The sequence below is a fragment of the Dermacentor variabilis genome, chromosome 3 (genome assembly GCF_050947875.1).
Source record: "Dermacentor variabilis isolate Ectoservices chromosome 3, ASM5094787v1, whole genome shotgun sequence".
Taxonomy (NCBI): domain Eukaryota; kingdom Metazoa; phylum Arthropoda; class Arachnida; order Ixodida; family Ixodidae; genus Dermacentor; species Dermacentor variabilis.
The window spans coordinates 56,273,536-56,288,545 of NC_134570.1; the positions used below are offsets into that span (position 1 = coordinate 56,273,536).

Genomic DNA, 15,010 nt, shown 5'->3' on the forward strand with positions numbered 1-15,010 from the left:
TGCTCTGTACAAATTTGCTTTTCTTTATTTTTTTCTTCATAAATAAGCTGCAACCACCAGCCTTTTGGTATGATTGTTTATCATTGTTGAGTGGCTAGTTGTGTCTATCGCACACAGTCAATATGTTAAGAGCTCACTCTTGCTGCTGCCACGCTTATCTTGCTTAATTTGCTATCGCGATCGATGCTTCGCCTTTCGGATGAAACTGCGACTTTGTTTGTTTTTTTACTTTGGAAGTTCATCACTCACTCTTTGCAATAATGTTGTTAGATATTGCAACAAAAGTGTTGGAAGTGAGGCGTTTCGGATGTTACGAACTTCGTATACAATGGACATCTTTTGTTGGATTATCAGGGTCCATTGTAACACGAGTAGACTATATATAGTATGGAGTAAATGTTTATTTTTAGGTTTTACAGATTTAAAAAATATATAGCATGGCCCATAGTACAATTCCTCCTCTTCAGGTGGATTTCTTGGAGGCGTGTATATTACTTGCGTAACAAATCACAAATGCTCTGTTAGCACTGATATGCTCAGATAGCACTGAGGATCTTCATTTCCACAGTTTTAAGAAGCATGTCCCCTGAATTTGTGAGTTAGCAGTGTTAATTAGTGGTTTTTGTAAATAAGCTAGTTATTGATTGTGGTTTGGTATGTGATTGATGTCTGCCTCTTCAAGTAATCCAGCTGAAGTGGCTATCTGCCACGAATGATTCTTGAACATTCTGTGTCGCCAAAAGGAAACGCAGGTGTTACATAGTCACCATGTGCTATTGTGTGAAAGATGGGTTTTCAAAACATAGCGCATAACTGATTTCATAATGCCTGCTTCTTACATTGACAGGCAATGAACATAGACAAGGTTGTGAATTTTCCCTACCCCTCGCCACCTGATAAGGAAGCTCTCAAGGTAAACTGCCATAGTCAATTGCATTTTGCTGTGCTTTTCATGTTTGAAATGTATTCACAATGGCACCCTCCTGTTTTTCAGGCTGCTGAAAAGAAGCTGGTCCTCATGGGCGCTCTGGAAGAGCTTCCTAAGCCAACACGTTTCAAGGATCTGCCGAAGTGTATGCTTGTTTCATTTCCTTCTCGTAGCATAAATGCATGGTAGTGCTTCTTTTAGGGTTACAGACGACTTTGCACTCTTCTCGTTAGAATGGCGAACAGGGCTCACGTGGAATCTGCACGAGCTCCGTTTCCTATAACTGTGTTGCCCCATGGCTCTTCATCTCACGTGTGCAGTGGGACACAAAAGGAGACTGTTTGCATGTTTTTGCATTGCCCATGAAGCAGGCGTGGAATGTTTCGGGTATTCGTTGTAGAAGTCCCTGAAAGCTGTGTGAATTTTCAAGCATGTGTCATGGTTCCTTAGTTGCACATCTTCTCCTTCTTCCTCCACTTATTGCCACGTTTAGCAACCCACTTCAGCACTTCCAGATTCCAAGCAGTTTGGGTCATTTCCAACTCCTATATTTGTTGTGCCTTCCAGGGGAGTGGAGTGCACGAATCACGCCCCTGGGGCGTGCCATGTCATGCTTTCCTGTGAGCCCCCGCTATGCTAAGATGCTGGCCCTGTCGCATCAGCATGGTCTGCTGCCTTACATCATCGCTGTGGTGGCTGCCATGACTGTACAGGAAGTGTTCATCTCCATGGGGTTCTCCTCTACAGAAGGCGACAAGCAGGTATATTGTTTTTATTGTGATGTCAATGATATGGACGCTCCAGGTGCATTTCTGCCATCGTGTTGTGATGTTCCATATGAAGTCAAAGTGCAATAACATCGCAACCATGCGCCGTACGTTGTAGGTGCGAGCGAAAGCGTGCGAAGGTGACCCCAGAAAGATGGTGGCTCAATCTTGCGCATGCAAGAGAGGGAGCTGGGGAAGAAGTGTGCCATCTTCCATCGTGCGCAAGACACGGAAGGCGGGGCATTCTACTTTGGTGGCAACAATGTATGGCATGGCTGAGTGTGGCCATGTGGAAGCGATCAGCGGTGGATACAGAGTCTAGGCGGGCCGTGGGCTGATAGCTTGGTATGCGCTATGCTCTCGCTGTTTAGTTCACATTGAAGCAAGAGGCAGCACGAAGGGCAATTCGCTCGCTGCTGCTGCCGCTCTTTCTCACGCCAGTGTTTTGACAGCGAGTGTCCACAGTCATTGAGTGAGGTTGGTTCATGTTTGCCTGTGCATGCGTGACACCATACTTGTTAATCTATTTAGTAAGCAAATGTTTACAAGTTTACATGGGCAACAAAACTACTATCCTTGCTTCGTATAGCTGTCTAATAATTTGCTATTGCAATCAATGCTTCGTCTTTTGGGCGAAACTGTGACATTTTGCTGTTGGTGGTGGTGCTGTGATTGTTTCCATGGCGTTCTCCTCTGCAGAAGGCAACAAGCAAGTACGTTGTTGTTTGACAACAGTGTGTGGGAGGGCTTGTGTTGCTATGACTTTTCTTTGTTTCTCTAGCTTGTTGAAATCGACTTCTGCTCACATATGCTTTCATTCAATTTGTAGGCTTGTAAGTGGGACAAACATTGTGTTGCGTCTTTTCTCTTGACTTGCTGCCTGGCACTGCTTGTTTGAACTCGGAGTCTACATTAACAAATAAATGAACAAACAAATAAATAAATTTCATCCTGCTCTTTATTCAAATGGAAGCTGTGTTGCTGTATCATTTAACACATGCACCAACTGAAACACAACCAACAGTCTTCCGAGTGAAACTGCATTTGTACTTGGCGGAAAGAAATGAATAAAACTTTCATGTGTGACCATTAAGTAGCAGAACAATCTATACACCCTGAGCTTTTCGTTTTTCCATCACAGGATAAACAAGCAAAGTGGAAGAAAGTTCGAGAAATGTGGGCAGGACAGGTAAGCACATTTTGCCATTCCTGTGTTTCTCGACTGAATTGCCCATAGTCCTTACTGGGTTTAAAATTACTGTGGTATGTTCTATTGTGTAAATGATGTTGAACCTTGTGGCTTTGCTATGGTAGCTCCCGATTGATAGGAGTTCTTGCTTTCGCTGTCGACAGTGCTGCATTGATAACTGTGTTGCACATCTGTATTTATACATTCTAACATTGGACTGGTGTATTTGCATGAACACACAAGACATTCATAATGCATGCCTACCGATTCTCTCAAACTTTTCCCTAAGCTTTACAAATTTCCCTCATTCTCACATTTTAGCTTTACGAAAAGGTTTCTGTTTGTGAAAATGTTTTATAGACATTGAAGGATGGGGCACCACATGATTGCAAGAAAGACATACAAGAAAGAGAAGTGTATATTATCATTGTCGCCCTGGTGCATCATTGCAAGATGCCCTATATTAGGGCGGTACTTGCTTCAAGTTTATTCATACAAGTTTCCAGCGCAGGAAAAAGCTGTAGCAGCAGAGTCACGGAATATGTCACTGTGATCCAAAAAAAAAATGTTGGTTTAATGCTCCGCCATTTCTATAGTTTGTTGCTCGTGCTTGTGTGCTGCACTTAAAGGTAAATCATCCTAAATAAAGTGTGTATGTATCCCACAATAGGTCTGTGCTCAGGACAAACTAGAAAAAAGAACAAAGAAGTGCATGCTATCTACTGTCACCTCCCCACTTTGTCATTTCCGCAGGATTTTTACTAATTTTAATGTTCACTGGTTAGCAGGCATGATACTAAAGGGATTTTAGTACCTCTAGAGCCACGTGTAGGACACCTACCCCCTTTAACTTCACTCTTTCTCTCTCTCTCTTTATTTTCCCAATGCCTACCATCAATTCAAGAGGATGGGAAGGAGCAGAGGCAAAATAAAACAATCGAGCCTTGATATAGTAAACACAGATATAACGAATTATCAGATATAACAAAGCAAATTTTATTTTGCATGTGCCTCAAGATGTCAAATGCATTTGCCGATCGGATTTTTCAGTCACCTGATCTTTTTTTGGACCTGCACGATTTTTGTGGTGCCGCTGCCTACCCTTACTACCGATGTGTGGTGGCAAAAACCAGAATTTCGGACACTGCAGGGTGTCCGAAATTCACTCTCAGATCTCACTCAAGCCAAGAGGGATGGTGGCTCAATGTGCACGCCCAGTGTTGGAGGTCACGTGATAATGCGCACTCTAGGGGAGTAGAGCATGCGTCTCCACTTCGAAGCCCAGCTATGGCTCTGCAGGGCTGTCTGGGTGGCTGAGTACATATGTGCATACCATATCTAGGAGGTAGTTTGCGGGCTGGTGAAAAGTTTAAGTGTGAGCCGAGATGGCTGATGGCTTCATGTGGTGCTGTGTTGCACGCACCTAGTGTTCAAGATCACGCAATCCCTAGTTTCCAAGACACGGTGAAGTGAGAGACAGCACCAAGCATTCATTCACCGCTGATGGTGCTCTTCATCATGCTAGTGTTGTGAGAGCGTGTGTTCAGTGTCGCCGAGTGAGATTTGTTCATGTGTGCCTGTGGCTGTGTTACATTGTTTTTGGTAACTTAATTAGTAAGTGGATGTTTACTACAATTTATACGAGACCGATAATTTGTGTAGTTTAATGTTTTGCTATCACTATCAATGCTTTGCCATTCGGGCAAAACTGTGACTTTATTATGCAGTTGAGACTAACGAGAAATTGAGCCCCTTGGCTCCTCATATTCTTCTGACCCACCACAACTAATCTGTTGTCTTTGCACAGGGTCATTCTCTAGCGCTTGGGGATGTCATGGTGTTGCTGAAAGCGGTCGGTGCATCCGAGTTTGTCGGCTGCACGGCCGGGTTCTGTGAGAGCCACGGTCTGCGTTACAAGGCAATGGTGGAGATCAGAAAGCTTCGTGTCCAGCTCACAAATGAGTGTACGTTTTTTACTTTGGACTTGCCAGCGCGCTTGCTCATCATTGGGTTTCCTTTGAATGCTAGAAGTACAGACACGTTTGGCATCTTAAAAGTATCTAGAAGTATTTTACTTTGGACTTTGTGGCATGCTTGCTCTTCAATGTGGGTATCTTTTGAATCCTAGAAGTACGGGCATGTTTGACATCTTCTTTCTCTTTTTAATGCTCATTTCCTTGGTCTCTTCTGTAGTGTCACTGTGGCATTGACGAAAATGCTGAACCTTTCTGTCAGTGTGAAATTGCCTGCCCACCAATATGTTTGTATGAGGTGCTTTTTACTACAAGTAAAGATTGAGGTGGAGTATTTTCTAGCAGTATGTAAAACAATATGTTTATTTATGTTTTATAATCCCTGTGATAAGTGTTCTGCTCTGTTTAGCAAATATTATTTTCTGCCTTTTGTTGATTTTACATTGTGCGGGGGGGCCGCATTGTTTGTTAATTCATGTTCATGGATGCAGCAAATTTGCATGTCTTAGGTGAGTACCAGAAATGTACAGTATGCTAATTTGGATTTTTCATGGTTAGTAGCTCTGCTGTATATAACAGTTGCTAACATTCACCCCAATTGTTTTTCTGATAAAACACTGTTGTCATGTCCTTGCAAACTGCTGTAGGCAGTAGTAGTAGTAGTAGTAGTAGTAGTAGTAGTAGTAGTAGTAGTAGTAGTAGTAGTAGTAGTAGTATCACTGGTCATACTAGCAGTTATAGTACCTACTAGTACTTCATTTTTGTAATGGCGAACGAATACAAACTCTGCAGGATCAGCAAAGAAGCAGCTAGTTCAAAGAGAATAAATTACGATATGTGAAATAAAAAAATGAAGGAAAACAATTTCAGCTTAGGCAAGTTGAAGTCAAAGAAAGAATCAAGGGCTTAGGGATTTATAGCAACGTCTGCATTTTTCTTCTTTTGTGCTTTGTTCAGTAAACCTACTCGTTCCCAACCTGAACCTGTCAGTCGACCCAGCCATGGAGCCACCAACAGACCTGCAAGCAAAGCTCATTCGTCAGGTTCTGGTCATGGGCTTCAGTGACCACATTGCCAAGTACGTGGCATGACTATCTCTGGACCCTTAAACTTCTGGACCTTAAACTTAAACTGGACTTAAAACTTCGATGATAAAAGAAACTTTCTATTGTTTATGACCTATGCTCAAGTGGCCTTAGCCAAACTTATTTCGTAAATCAATAAGTGTGAAAATCTCTGAGTGACCTTTGACTGCTATGAGACAACATTGCCCTCTGCACTTGTTCCTGAGGTGCTTTTTATACATGCTAGAAAAGGTTCTAGCGTGCGTAAACCTTCAGGAAGAAAGCACACATTTTTAGTGAGACAGACAATCTTTAATATGAACTGTGCTCAGCCAAATTCTCTGATAAGATGGAGAGTTCAGGAATATTTTTTTTGTTTGCTGTGTGTTCATGGTACTTCTCTTGAGCTGAACTTTGATAAGAGTAATGGCTTTTCAAGCTCTCTTCATGTTGGTTTTAGAAGGGGAGTCTATTGTGCCATGGAGGGTTCAGTGCAATTCACTTTGAAGATACTGTATAATGAAAAGCTATTGTGGGAATTTGTTAATTATTAAAAAAAGGGATGACTTAACTTTCTCACATTACCTAGGCATATTGTTTGTCTTCATATTTGAGCTCTTCTACTTTTCTTTCCTCACCCGCCGTGGCTATCCTGTTGGGCTGCTGAGCACGAGGTTGCGGGATCGAATCCCAGCCACGGCGGCCGCATTTGGATGGGGGCGAAATGCGAAAGCACCTGTGTACTTAGATTGTTGTGCACATTAAACAACCCCAGGTGATCGAAAAGCGTGCCTCATAAGCAGAAAGTGGTTTTGGCATGTAAAACTCCATAATCTAATTTTTTTTTCCTCCCTCCCTCCTTTTGTCATATAGGAAAATGACTGACGAAGAGAGGTGCAGTCAGACGGAAAACGCCATAGCAAAGAATGCCTACAAGGTGAGCCACGCAAATTGTGCACAAACAGCTGTGTGCACAACTGAAAAGTTTTGTTAGTGGCTCCCGTGTAACAATGAGTTCTGCAGACATGCATTGTTTCATTACTCATTTGAGCCTCGTGCAAATTCGCAAGTGTGCTTCTCTGTACTGGACATTTGCCCACCTAGAGGAGGCATTGGGCGTGCTGCGAATAAAGATGAAATGCTGGCTGCACATGATGGGGCTTATCTTTGCCGCAAAGTTTCATCACAAGAACGACATCTACTTTTTTTCATGTTACAAGACAAGGAAACTATACCACCAGTTATTGTGAAAATGGCTATGCCACCATTGTTTTGGCGAAGTGCTTCGCAGGACGGTTAGCTCTACAATTATGAAAATTGTTCATTGAGCACAAACAAAAGTTCTTGCCGGCTATGGCTACCGTTGGCGCCCTGTGTAGGAATTATGCAGGCATCTTTTGTTGTACTTTTCCTTCTATTTCGTGTTTTTTTTAACACTTCACTTCTTCCATGCAGAGCATGGAAGTAGATGGCCCTGTATTCATCCATCCCAACTCGGTGCTGAGCAGCAAGCAGCCGCCATTTGTTCTCTACCAGGAAATCTTTGAGACAACCAAGATGTTCATGCGAGGTGAGCACAGCAACATACAAAAGCACCTTGAACCAAATGTTTGTGCTACTTCGCATGGCTTGTAGAGATAGAAACAAGCAGTAAAGGGATAGGATATGTGAGATCATTAAAAAAATTGGAGGACGCTTCAGCTTCGCCTTCAAGAGTGGAACGCGACAGCGTTCCCGTCGACCCGCCAAGGGGTGTAAGACAATGGGCTACGGCGCAGCAACTACGCGCCCCGCATCGGACGCGGTGAGCGTCGAGCAACGCAGCGTTCGGCGCGACAGCGAAATGTGCCCCTGAGCAAGCGACGCACGCCTGAGCCTTAGAAACAGCTCGTTTCTAAGGCAACACCGCGTTCACTAGAGGCGCTTTTGTACCGCTTTGAAGCATCGAACTCGTGGCTCAGTGGTAACGTCTCCGTCTCACACTCCGGAGACCCTGGTTCGATTCCCACCCAGCCCATCTTGCAAGTTGTTTTTATTCATGAGGTGCCTGCTGGGATTTATCGCTCACGGCCAACGCCGACGACACCGGCTTTTCTGCGACACGAGCTCCTTAACGCTATCGCGTTAAAAAAGTAAACAACTGTCTTTGGTCGGTCTGAGTGGTGCTCTTTAGGAGCATAAAATAACACTAAATTGTTACAGAAATAACCTGTAACACATGATTAGGAACACACTTAGAATAACTTTATTAAGAAATGGGCATGGGCAGGGCATGTAATGAGGAGGGAAGATAACCGATGGTCATTAAGTGTTATGGACTGGATTTCAAGAGAAGGGAAGGGTAGCAGTGGGGCGGCAGAAAGTTAGGTGGGCGGATGAGATTAAGAAGCTTGCAGGGACAACATGGCCATAATTAGCACATGACCGGGGTAGTTGGAGAAGTATGGGAGAGGCCTTTGCCCTGCAGTGGGCGTAGTCAGGTTGATGATGATGATAACGATGATTAAGAACAGCCTCGCTATATATATACACACACAGGGTGTTTCAGCAAACTTTTGCCAGAGATTAAAAATACACAGATGCACTCTAAGATGACGTGACCAAATGCATGTTGCTCACTTTTGTATGTAGTGTGCCAAGCTATTTTAGTGTTTTGTTTAATTAGATCAACAGTCAAGATTAATTAACCAACTTCTGAAACAACGAAGTTAGGCAATAAATTCGAACTAGGAAGTTGTAGAGCACATTGCAAAATGTCAGATTAGACAGTTTCTAACTTTCTATCTATTAAATGTTAGGGTTTTTCAGCTTATTGCAGATGCCCGTGAAATACCAAAAACATACCACGTGACATACGCGCTTGCGCGCCGTGATTGAATCGCTCCCAAACTGTCCGCGTACAAACGAACACAGCATCTAGCAAGGCTAAATCCTATGTTTGTTTGTACACGGAATGCTTGGGAGCAGTACTACAATCAAGCTTTGGAAGCAGGCATGTCACGCGGTGTTTTTTTACATTTTGCGGGTATCAGCAGTAAGCTGAAAAACACTAATACTTAATAGATAGAAAGACAAACTATTTATTCGGACGTTTTGCAAGCTGCTCTGCAACTTTCTAATTGGAATTATTTTCCTAGCTTCGTCGCTTCACAAGTTGGTTAATTAATCTAAGTATCTGATTAAGCAAAATACAAAATATAGCCTGACACACTACATACAAAAGTGAGCAACATGCATTTGGTCGCATCGTTTAAATTGCACTGGCATATTTTTAAACTCTGGCTAAAATTAGCTGAAACACCCTCTGTGTGTGTGTGTGTGTGTGTGTGTGTGTTTGTGTGTGTGTGTGTGTGTGTGTGTGTGTGTGTGTGTGTGTGTGTGTGTGTGTGTGTGTGTGTGTGTGTGTGTGTGTGTGTGTGTGTGTGTGTGTGTGTGTGTATTGCATTCATGGAGTGCTAGCATCTGCAGCTGATGATACCGGCTACTTATGCTATATCGTGTTCATGTTTTTTTCTTTTTTGCCAATTCTTTTGGGTTTTGCATAAGGTAGGTTAGACTACTGTACTGTGCATTTCATGCAGAAGACTTGCCCCAAAAGTCTACATTAGGACCTCCTCTGTTATCGCCATTAGCAGCACCACTAAAACCAACTAAAAGTTGAAGGGGTTGCCAGAATTACTTTGTTATATCCATTATTGCATATACGGCAATATGATCTCTATGAGGATTTCAAGAGGAATTTCACCTGCTTCATCATATCCTGTTTCGTTGTAAGGAGGTTTGACTGTACATGCTTTTGTAAAAGATCACAATCTGTGCAAACATTAAAGGGGCCCTGAAACACTTTTCAAACTAATCATAGAGTGTCTTCACTATTAAAGTATGTTGTTCCATAAATCTCATGCCGAAAAATTTTTTAGGGCGCAAGCTCTTAGGCGCCCATTCCTGCAGCAGGCATCTGTGTCGGTGTAACACAGTGAAGGATGAAAGAGAGAACGTTGAGCGCAGTGGCAGTTGAAAGACGGCAGTAGTGAAGAGCATGCAAGGAGGAAAGTGGAGGAGGATGGTGCAGCTGACAGTGAGGTGGAAATCGGAGGAAGAGGGTATGGCGAAAGTGTGAGAACAAAAGCGTAATGCCGTGCAAGACTGGCTCTGCGGTGACGGTGGCTACGAGGTGGTGCCAGAGTAGGGCGTGTCGTCTGGAAAGTCTGTCTGCGGTGGCTGCTATGAACCGCGCCCATGCGTCACTCACGCGCTGCCTCTCACGATCTCCTAATTAGCAATGCAGTCGCGCCGCACTTCGCTCCATTTGCAGCGTGCCGCACAAGACAGATCGCCCGCGCCAGCCAATGTGTCGCGGCATGAAAATGCGTATAGAGCTGCGCTCAAATTTTGCATTAGGGAGTATCGTAACGTCAGTAAATTTTTTGAAATGATTCAACTTTAAGTGGAGCTATGGCACCGATACCCGGATTTTTCTCTCTTTTCGTCTCCACTGGCATGCTAGAAGCTACACAGCAGAGAAGCCAAGAGAGCAAAGCCCTAGCCAAAAGTTATCACGGTGCCAAAAGGACTCGTCGCGGCACCTTGTGGAGGCCACTGTAGACTACATTGTGAAACACGCTGCTGCAATCTCGGAGGTCACGCGCAGCAGACGCAGCTACACGCAGTGCTAAGATGTAATTATTTTTGTCTTTTTGAGATTGCAGAGATATATAATTTTCACTTATTCAAGTCACAATTGGTAATTATGTATTACTGAGCATGTTCTCAAAATCGATCATGAAATCGGCCCATAGCGTTGGTCAGCCCCAACTGCTTTCGATCAGCTTTCAATGATGACATTGTGGATACGAGAGCATGTGTCTGTTCACTGCTTCCGACACAAGATTGGAAATTCCCTACTGCATGTAGTGCAATAATATTTGGCTCACATGTTCACAGGAGCCTTGTTAACGGTCGGCAAGGTTTTTGATGTGCCCAAAAAGTGTTTCGGGGCCCCATTAATGTTCGACTTAGAGTCAATAAGGGCTGGCAATTGCTGCATCCGTATACCTTGATACACTCTAATAAGATGGCTGTACCGAACTCCACATGTAGCCATCATGTGCATTAAATAAATGCATTCTTATTTCTCTATTATTACGTGTCCCAGTGGTTGCAGAAGTCGAACCCGAGTGGCTGCCTGTTTACGCACCAAAGTACTGCACATTCTCATCTCCTTTGGAAGATCCACCGCCACGCTATGACCGCAAGAAAGACAAGCTCCTCTGCTCCGTGATGTCAACGTTTGGTGAGAACTCGAACCTTGGCTTTTTTATTATGTTGCCAACTTCAGATAACTGTCCTTAGTCCACAGACTTTTATTGTTGCTCCAAGTGGCACTTGTCATATAGTATGGGAATAAGAGAGAGCTAGAAGTGTTGAACCTCAACTGATAAACTTGTTTGTGCGTTAAATGTAGCATTGCAGATGCATCCTACACTGTTTGTAATATAGTAGTAATTCAGCTTTGTTGGTTCAACCTATTGCGAGGAATAGCACAATGAAAACACGAATTGGATGCGTCTCACGTGTGACATGCATTGTGTCCTTCTTCGGTCCTTGTTTGATTTGCGCTATCCCTTGCGATAGGTCTATTTACAAGCTTTGTTTATCTCTATGATCTAAAACAGTGTCCTTGTGTGAAAGAATGTATGCAAAACAAACCAGTTTTATACCAGTTTCTCATTTTGTTATCGCTTTAATTTTGTTGGTCTTTGTGTACCACGCAAGTATTAGAGAGTGTCCCACACTATGCCTCAAGCAAATTTTATTGTTTAAAATGGATGTCAATGGTACTAACCTGCCAGTACCTACCAGCTTAAAACATTTTGTACTTTATTGATATTGTAGTCAGAAATGAAACTGGGTGATCTTAATGATCTTCAGTCTTGTTATAGCTGCTATAAAAACAGTATCGCACTGTTGCCGCTTGGGCTGCAAATTTTGTGAAAAAACTTGCCTGATAATTCGTGGTGTGGGACTGAATGGCAAAAATAAATGTCTTGTAATTAAAAGCCGTGGGCCTGTCCAGCTGTTGACCACCGATGAACAAAACAGAACAGCTGTACCAAGGGTTATGAAGGAGGCTTGGCAAAGGAAGAGTGCTGCTTAATTCAAGCAGCTTGTATACTTTTCATAATTACCATGTAATTATTTGATAGATATCACCTAACAATTTAAATGGGTTTTTATTAACTTGATAATGGACTTATCAATCGACTCCTTGCTTTCAACACTAATCATGGGCTCTAGATTTGGTAATGTAAATGGCCGTAATGGTAAGACAAGCCTGTTGGAATCTATGTTAGGTGTTTGATTAAATGCTATGCAACTAACAGTGATGTGTGAGTTGTCATTTTCATACTATGCAGTGTCTAATCTAATGCAATTTCTATATTGTTTTGAGCAAGACACATGCCACACATTACCGCAGTACATAATTCGTGCAGTGGCGAAACAGGTCATACCTGCCTTCAGCGCGATAGTCCGTTCCTTTACTGCTTGCTGTGCACCAGCGTTATATGGCTGCGTGTGTGCTTCTCACAGGACCCCACACATGGCAGATGGAGGCCGTGGAACAGGAATTCCCCGAAGGCCTTGACAAGTTCCGGTGGTTCGCACGGTTCCTACTCCAAGGAGACGTGCTTCCCTTTTTCAAGAAGTACAACAAACTGCTCCTTTCGCCGCCCATCACCATGATCAAGAGTTGGGCACGGTCAGTTCAGTCGCCAATAGTTTGGCGTGTTGCACAGCAATGAGAGGGTGCCATGCTGCATCTAGGCTAGGTTTTGCAAGAGTAGAGAACAAACTGCAGACCTTTTCATCCTTGATCTGTTGGTGCTGCCACTAGTGCATGTAAAAATACATAATCAGGAATGGTTGCATGTATAGACAACATAGCAGACCAGAAATTTGAGAATAGTAGTTTACTCTGGTTTGTTGAATTTATGCTTCTCTAATTGGGAGCACCCTGTGCATTTGCACTGTATAAAATGTAATCAATTTCACTTACACCTTACACACTAGACAAACTGCTGTAATGAGGATTATCAGAGTGCTTCACAGCATAACAGACTTGCAGTGAATAGTTTGCTTGAGAAATTATTCATCACTATTTTCAAGGAGCCAAACGCTCTGTGGGGCAGCCACAGAGCGTTGCCCAGCTCACTTCATTAGTGTTTGTCTTATAGCATCTCCCAACATCTTCAAGGCAGTGATGTTTGAATGACTACTCCCATATTCAGCTCTGCCAAAGAGCAAAGCTTGATGATGTACCCGGGATCAAATTCCCTTCGTCATGTTGCTGCTCTTTTGATTCCCTTAGCCTTTGAAGCAGCTGGCCCATTTCAGAGGCCTGGCTTTCTTTATTTTATTTTTTTTTTTCACTCTTCCTTTTATTTAGAGGGCTGTCTCAAATAGGTGCCCCTCTCAGCCGTTACCAGAGTTGTATGACAAGAGCCAGGGCGGCTCTTGCACTCTGAAGGTGACCCTTGCACAAGTGCCAGGCATGCTTTCTCCCTGCTGTGGTTCGTGTTTCCGCATTTGCCACAGGGAAGGGTCCCGCATCTAAGAATAGTGTGATCGGTACTGCTGTGTGTATTGTTGAATTGTTGACTTCCATCCTTGCGTTTGTCTCCAGGTTGCAGCCCCGGACCGAACATCTACTGCAGGCCCTTGTTTCCCAGTCTGCTGACTCGAGACATAAGTTGCACGACTTGTGGGACAGAGAGCCAAAGTGTGAGCAACCCATCATTTATGTACCACTTCCATATAATCTCCTCCATCATTAAGCATGCCTCAGTGATAATTACAATGAAGCCTCACTGACCCTCAAAACACGTTTTCTGTAGCTTATCTTACACCTTCATCAAGTTGACAAATTTAAGCATGCTTGAGTTACAGCAAGTCGAACTCAGTGAAGATACAGTATTGATAGATGCCATGTTCAAGTGTGTTTGACTGTTTCTATACTATGTACTTGTGCTTCAGTCATGCTTAGAAAATTTTGATGTAGATTGTCTTCAGTGATGATCAAAGCTGCATGTGTGGCATTACATTCAACATATAGTGGGATGGCTACCTAGCATTAGAAAAATGCATAACATTCACTAAAGCAGGGACTGTTTTGAAAAACAATAGTTTGAGTGAACTAGACAAACATTGGTCCGCAGGCATGTTTGAGCACTTCCATACTCTTTGCAAGGTTCAAACATGGAAGACACATTTCTACCACATTTTCTTAACCCTCTCTTATTTTTTTTCCTTTCTTTTTTCTGTGAGCTCTCCATTTCATAACTCTGGAATTCCCTTGGTTGCACCAATGTGTCTAGTTAATGAAGTGCCACAAGTTATTGGAACAATTCTTCCCACTTTCCAGCTTCTTTGCTCGCATGAGCCGCTTCCCATTTGTGCATAGGGTTGCCATATTTAACAGCCTTCTTTTACTGTGCCCTCAGTTCCTTGGCTGCAAGACCTCAACTCAGTACTATCTTGTGACTTCCTTTTCATATGTCATTTTCTCTTGCCGCTGAAACAGCTCATCATTTGCTTCTCCTTGCGAATTTAGTTTGTCTCTTCACATTGTGTGGCCGCATCTCGGTCTTTCCTCTTGAACCTTGGCTGCGGTGCCCATTGCCTTCACCAGCCTTTTTATGATCTCTCCCCTTGTCGGGGTTGTATAGTGGTTGAGAATGGCACATAGGTCCATGTGCATGTCTTAAATTCGTATAAAGTCGACTCTCATTACTGGTGGACCCTGATAACCCGATAGAAAATGTCCGTTTTATCCTAAGTCCGTAATATCCTAAACGCCTCACTTCCGAAACTGGTCGCGATGTGTAACAACATCATTGCTAAGAGTGAGTGACGAATGCCCAAGTTAAAGAAAAAAAAAAAAGTCGCAGTTTCACCCGAGAGGCGAAGCATTGATTGCGATAGCAAATGAGTAGACAGGTATGCGAAATAAGGATAGTAGTTTTATCAGCGGTATAAAATTGTGAATATTAGCCTACTAACTAAATTAGCCAGCACGGTGTCACGTAAGC

At 43.2% G+C, this 15,010-nt stretch overlaps 1 protein-coding gene across 2 annotated transcripts in view; it reads left to right on the top strand.

Annotated features, from left to right (window-relative positions):
* Nucleotides 1-15,010, top strand: part of kz (putative ATP-dependent RNA helicase kurz) — a 39,158-nt gene that overhangs the window by 22,880 nt on the left and 1,268 nt on the right. For both annotated transcript variants that reach the window (XM_075685217.1, XM_075685218.1), the window contains exons 15-25: nt 848-913; nt 995-1,073; nt 1,496-1,689; nt 2,837-2,884; nt 4,692-4,848; nt 5,815-5,935; nt 6,795-6,858; nt 7,377-7,491; nt 11,077-11,214; nt 12,513-12,681; nt 13,606-13,703. In XM_075685217.1, the coding sequence (XP_075541332.1) occupies nt 848-913; nt 995-1,073; nt 1,496-1,689; nt 2,837-2,884; nt 4,692-4,848; nt 5,815-5,935; nt 6,795-6,858; nt 7,377-7,491; nt 11,077-11,214; nt 12,513-12,681; nt 13,606-13,703 (1,249 nt within the window). The remainder of the gene's footprint in view (nt 1-847; nt 914-994; nt 1,074-1,495; nt 1,690-2,836; nt 2,885-4,691; nt 4,849-5,814; nt 5,936-6,794; nt 6,859-7,376; nt 7,492-11,076; nt 11,215-12,512; nt 12,682-13,605; nt 13,704-15,010) is intronic.